Source organism: Nelumbo nucifera, chloroplast (genome assembly GCF_055504915.1).
Source record: "Nelumbo nucifera chloroplast, complete genome".
NCBI lineage: Eukaryota > Viridiplantae > Streptophyta > Magnoliopsida > Proteales > Nelumbonaceae > Nelumbo > Nelumbo nucifera.
In genome coordinates this window covers 65001-70000 of record NC_025339.1, presented here as the reverse complement: position 1 = coordinate 70000, position 5000 = coordinate 65001, and the positions used below count along the sequence as shown (strand labels likewise).

Here is a 5000-nt window from a genome sequence, read left to right as displayed (position 1 = left end):
TGGCATTTACAATCTGGCAATAATGACATAGTCACATCATTCGGATTTGGATTGAAAAAAAGGTCAAGTCAAATAGTCTTCTTCGCAATATACATATACTATTACTAGGAATAGGATACAAGTAATTCCCGACATCTCCCAGAAAAACAGTAGAAGCAAGGCAAGCAAAAGGCTTTTCATGATCTTTTTTTATCATACATAATTGCATCAATCAAAAAGAATTTGGCTCTTTTCTTTTACCAACTAACTTGATGTTGATAAATCCGTGAATCTAGAAATTCATTTCGGACAATTGAACCTTCTCAAACTGTTTCTTTTTAAGAACCAAAAAGATTTGTGCCAAAATAACAGATGCAAAGAAGAACAAAAGGCCTTGGACACGTAATGGATCTTGCAGTACTATTTCTGCATCTCCCTGACCAAATCCACCCACATTGGGATTACTCGTTAATGGTTGATCAAGCTTGATGGATTCACCCTCTGAAACAAGAAGTTCGGGTCCTGGAGGTATAATATCAACCACTTGGTGTCCATCCGATGCATCCGCTATGGTTATTTCGTATCCCCCTTTTTCTTTACGTACGATTTTGCTTACTATACCCGCTGCTGTAGCATTATAGACTGTATTGTTACTCTTGCTCCCATCAGGATAAATTTGACCCCTTCCCCTGTTCCCGCCTACGTATATAGGATATTTTAAGAAGTGAATATCTTTCTTAGTAGCGGGGTCCGGGGAAAGAATAGGAAAGGTAATTTCACTATATTTCTGACCAGGAACCGGACCTATTACAAGAATATTTTTTTTAGTGGGGCGATAACTCTGAAAAGAAAGATTGCCTATCTTTTCTTTCATCTCGGGAGAAATACGATCGGGGGGAGCTAATTCGAATCCCTCAGGTAAAATAAGAACAGCCCCTACATTCAAAGCCCCTTTTTTACCATTAGCAAGAACTTGTTTCAGTTGCATATCATAAGGGATTCTAACAACTGCTTCAAATACAGTATCAGGAAGTACTGCTTGCGGAACCTCAATATCCACGGGCTTATTAGCTAAATGGCAATTGGCACATACAATACGCCCAGTCGCTTCTCGTGGATTTTCATAACCCTGCTGTGCAAAAATGGGATATGCATTTGAAATGGATGTCCGAGTTATTACATATATCATGATCGATACGGAAATGGATCGAGTCATCTGTTCCTTTATCCAAGAAAAGGTATTTCTATTTTGCATGGTCCAATCATTGATCCCGAAAATTTCTACAATAAATTAGGTAGGTGGCTAGTATAGTTCCCTATCCACAATTCTGCTAGTGTACTGGAATAATTTTTTTGACATATAGGAGGAATCCCCTCGATGGGTAGAAATAGAAAAAATGAGTAAGATTTTAAACGGTTTGTTTATGTACAAAGTAACAAACATTATGATTGGATTAATGTCAATATATCATTCTTCAGTCATTCATTGAATGATAAATCACTACAAGTGACGGAGATACACGATTTAAATAACGGAAGATCCAATATTTAAAAATTGTATCTAGAATAACTGGAAAAGTGGAAACAAGACCAGATATAATTTGCTCATTATGAGCAAATCCAAAATCTTTGTAGATAGAGCCAATCATTAGTTCCCAACCATGGGGCGAGTGGAATCCTATACATAAATCGGTTAATAAAAGAATAGAAAAAGCTTTTATTGTGTCGCTTAAGTTATATAGAAATTCCTGAACCCAAGAATTCAGAATGACAAGTTCTTCACTACCCAGAATAGAATAACCACTTAGAATAGCGAAACAGATTATATTTGTCGAGAAGTGCAAAATGGTATGGATATGACCCTCATTGTACATCTTGACCAATTGTATTGTTTCTTTGTGGATTCTTATATGAAGCTTTTGTATATGTGTCTCCGGGTATTCCTTTATCATTTCGTTCAACAGGAATAGTTCTTCTAATTCTATAAATTTTTCTAAAACGTTCTTTTCTTGAATATCATTCAAAAAAGTTTCGGATTGCCTAGTATTCCACCAATTAGTAACCCAAGATTCCAGACTTTTATTAAATGAGAGAGAGATCCACCAGGGCAAAAATACTATAGATGCAAGATATGGGAGGGGAGTGAATGCTTTCTTTTTTGGCATTTTAATCTGTGAATTGTTAATGAACCTACCTCATTCGTCGACTCTATCCGATCTGATATTTCTATGAAGCATGAGTTTTCTAACAAGGTATCGAACCTATGGATCTATTCCCTGTTTTTTTTTATTTTTAATTGTAATTAATTGGTTAGTCTTAGTTTTTAGATCTAGAAAGAATATAGAAATAGAATAAAGGTCCGCTTCGCTTCGAATGAAGAAATAAAAAAATATTATTTCCGGATATCTCAATTGGTCAAATTCGAAGCAATTACATCCTTTGGACGAATGCGCGAAAGAACCACTTCAAGTAATGAATATTCGAATTTCGAGACGAAAAAACTCCCCTTAGATCAAATATTTCGAAAAGTTTTACTGGCTACCCATAGCCCAGGAATAATTGAGGAAATTTCTGAAGAATATTGATGTGATGATGAAAAAAAATAGGTGGCAAAACAAGAGAGAAATTGGATGGTTATAAGAGATCCAATCGTTTGGTCATCAAGGGGCAAAAGAAAGGATAAAAAGAAACATCGATTGACAAAAGAAAAGAGAGAGAATTTACAAGATATGATCCATCTGTATCTAACGTATCAATTCAACGGACCTAAAAAGAGGAATTCTGTATTCTGAAATGTTCTGATATATGATGAATCCATACTTATTAGATTAGACTTGTTACTAGTATGAAAGAATTAAGTTGATTTTCATACGCATAAAAAATCAATCATTCTGATAGACAAAAACTGCTTCGTTTTATGGTTGTTCCATATACGTCTGCTTTTGTTTTGCTCGAATGAGCTTTCTGAAGAAACTTCAGTTAAGTTATATAAAAAAGAGGATTCTTGAGTTCCTTCCCTCATGCTAAGAAAGCATTCATTCTTCAGTTCATTTCAAAATACTTCAATTGGTACGCGCAAGAAATAGGCCAATTCAGCAGCTTTTTGTTCAATTTCTCGTGGAGTCAAATTTTCATCAGTGCGAGTTAAGGGAATGGCTCCCTGGCCTCTGATTTCCATATAAAGGACACGACGAGGATAAATACCCTCTTTAACTTCTATTCTGATCGACTGGATATCTCTCATAAGGAATCGAAGGAAGATACGACGATTTTTTCCAGGAAATCCCCAACGAAAAATACACACTATTCCTTCTTTTCTATCGAATCGATCATAACCACTACCTACATTCCACGAAATTGTGCACCACAAATAGGAGCTAATGAACAGACCTGCGATCCCATAGAAAGACATCACGATTCCCTGTGGAAAAAAAAGGATTTGCTGAGACGGAAATAAGGATATCAGATTCCTACCAAGATAACTGGAAGTTCCAACCAATAAGAACCCTAGTGAACCTAAAAAAAGGATAAAGGCCCAGCAGAAATTACTTGTTTTTCGAGACCCCGTTATAAGTTCTATCCATATACGTTCTGATCGCCAGTTCATACTAGATCTAGTTGCATTTTATTGGAATTGAAGGAATAACCCAAATGAATTTGACTTGACTTTTTTTGTTCCCGAAGTAACTCTCATCAACTAGTCCTATAATGATGTGAACCGTTAGGAGTATTTCATCCAATTGGTTAGATATAAAAAAATAACATCCCCCTCATATGATCCCACTATGGATATCTACATACATATAGATACATTGACTTTCCATTTCAAACATCTGCTGATCTATTTTAAAATAGCTATAATGCATTTACCCATATATCATGTTTCCGCATGCATAACAGCTTTTTTTCATTTGTGTTTGTAGAAAACCACTTGTTGTACCATATTCTACTAAATAGATGTCTGTATTATGATCCAAGTCCCAGTCTTGAAAAAAAAAATGGATGAGATTTGATCCCATCGGATCTAGACAATCTTGTTTTTTTGAACATGAAGAAATAAAGAAGCCATTGCAATTGCCGGAAATACTAGGCCCACTAAAGGCACAAAAATAGAGGGTAAGTTGAAAGTTGTCATAGAATGGGTACCTCGATTTACTATTTGTACCTGTTATAAAGATATCTTACGATAAGTATATCTATTATAAATATATAATAAGTGCAAGGAATGTAGAACTAAATAAATGTACCTATTCCCCTTTCTACATGAAACATATGTATGATAATCCACTTTATTATTCTTGTTTTCTTGTCCTTATTTTCTAATAAAGAAAGAGTTTCTTACGAATTCCAGAAGGATTCGTTAGAATCCGATCCGACAGGGATTCTTAGTAAAAATGAGGATTTTCGGCAGATATAGAAATATACAAGACTTCTATTCGATTATTCTATATCTATATTTGAATTAGAATTATAAGAATTATATATACATATAAAGTACGTAAGATAAGAAGGGAACATGAAATTTTTTTATTTTCCTAATTTCACGGAAGAAAGGATTCACTCTTTTATTCTGTTGATAGAGGGTTCATGATTACTAATCATGAAAATAGGTAAAAAAAATGGATCAGGAGGAAAAAAGTAATTCTCCGAAACTTCTGATTCTTCCTACAATTGGATCTTATGTCACCAAAGAAAGCCCTTTTCTTTCTTCTTTTCTTATTTGTATTTGGATTCCGATAAACTAAATACTTGTTCGCCACAAAAAAATAATTGAACTTAATGCTCTACTTGATTGAATTTTGATTCAAGGGAAAAAAACCGTGGAGCTGAAATAACTCACTCAGAACGTCTTTTAACAGATTACGTGGTACGATTGGATCGAATAAGCCCTTATGGAATGAATACTCAGCCGCTTGTGAATTATCAGGTATTGTATTCTTTAATGTTTGTTCAACTACTCTTTTACCCGCAAATGCAATGTAGGCGTTGGGTTCGGCAATAATGATATCTCCCAACATACC

General features: G+C 34.8%; 5 protein-coding genes across 5 annotated transcripts in view; all 5 read right to left on the bottom strand. All coding sequences in view use genetic code 11, as the record gives it.

The window, feature by feature from the left end:
• Positions 1-271: 271 nt before the first annotated feature.
• On the bottom strand, positions 272-1234 carry petA (cytochrome f). The gene has a single exon. It carries the CDS (start codon positions 1232-1234, stop codon positions 272-274), a length of 963 nt encoding a protein of 320 aa, YP_009093963.1.
• A 220-nt stretch (positions 1235-1454) lies between these two features.
• cemA (chloroplast envelope membrane protein) lies at positions 1455-2144 on the bottom strand. The gene has a single exon. The coding sequence runs from the start codon at positions 2142-2144 to the stop codon at positions 1455-1457; it is 690 nt and encodes a 229-aa protein (YP_009093962.1).
• An 887-nt stretch (positions 2145-3031) lies between these two features.
• On the bottom strand, positions 3032-3586 carry ycf4 (photosystem I assembly protein ycf4). Its single transcript has one exon. It carries the CDS (start codon positions 3584-3586, stop codon positions 3032-3034), a length of 555 nt encoding a protein of 184 aa, YP_009093961.1.
• Positions 3587-4003: 417 nt separating this feature from the next.
• On the bottom strand, positions 4004-4114 carry psaI (photosystem I subunit VIII). Its single transcript has one exon. The coding sequence runs from the start codon at positions 4112-4114 to the stop codon at positions 4004-4006; it is 111 nt and encodes a 36-aa protein (YP_009093960.1).
• A 649-nt stretch (positions 4115-4763) lies between these two features.
• accD (acetyl-CoA carboxylase carboxyltransferase beta subunit) overlaps positions 4764-5000 on the bottom strand; it is a 1557-nt gene continuing 1320 nt past the window's right edge. Inside the window, exon 1 of the mRNA in view lies at positions 4764-5000. This exon is cut by the window's right edge and continues 1320 nt beyond it. Within this exon, the coding sequence (YP_009093959.1) occupies positions 4764-5000 (237 nt within the window).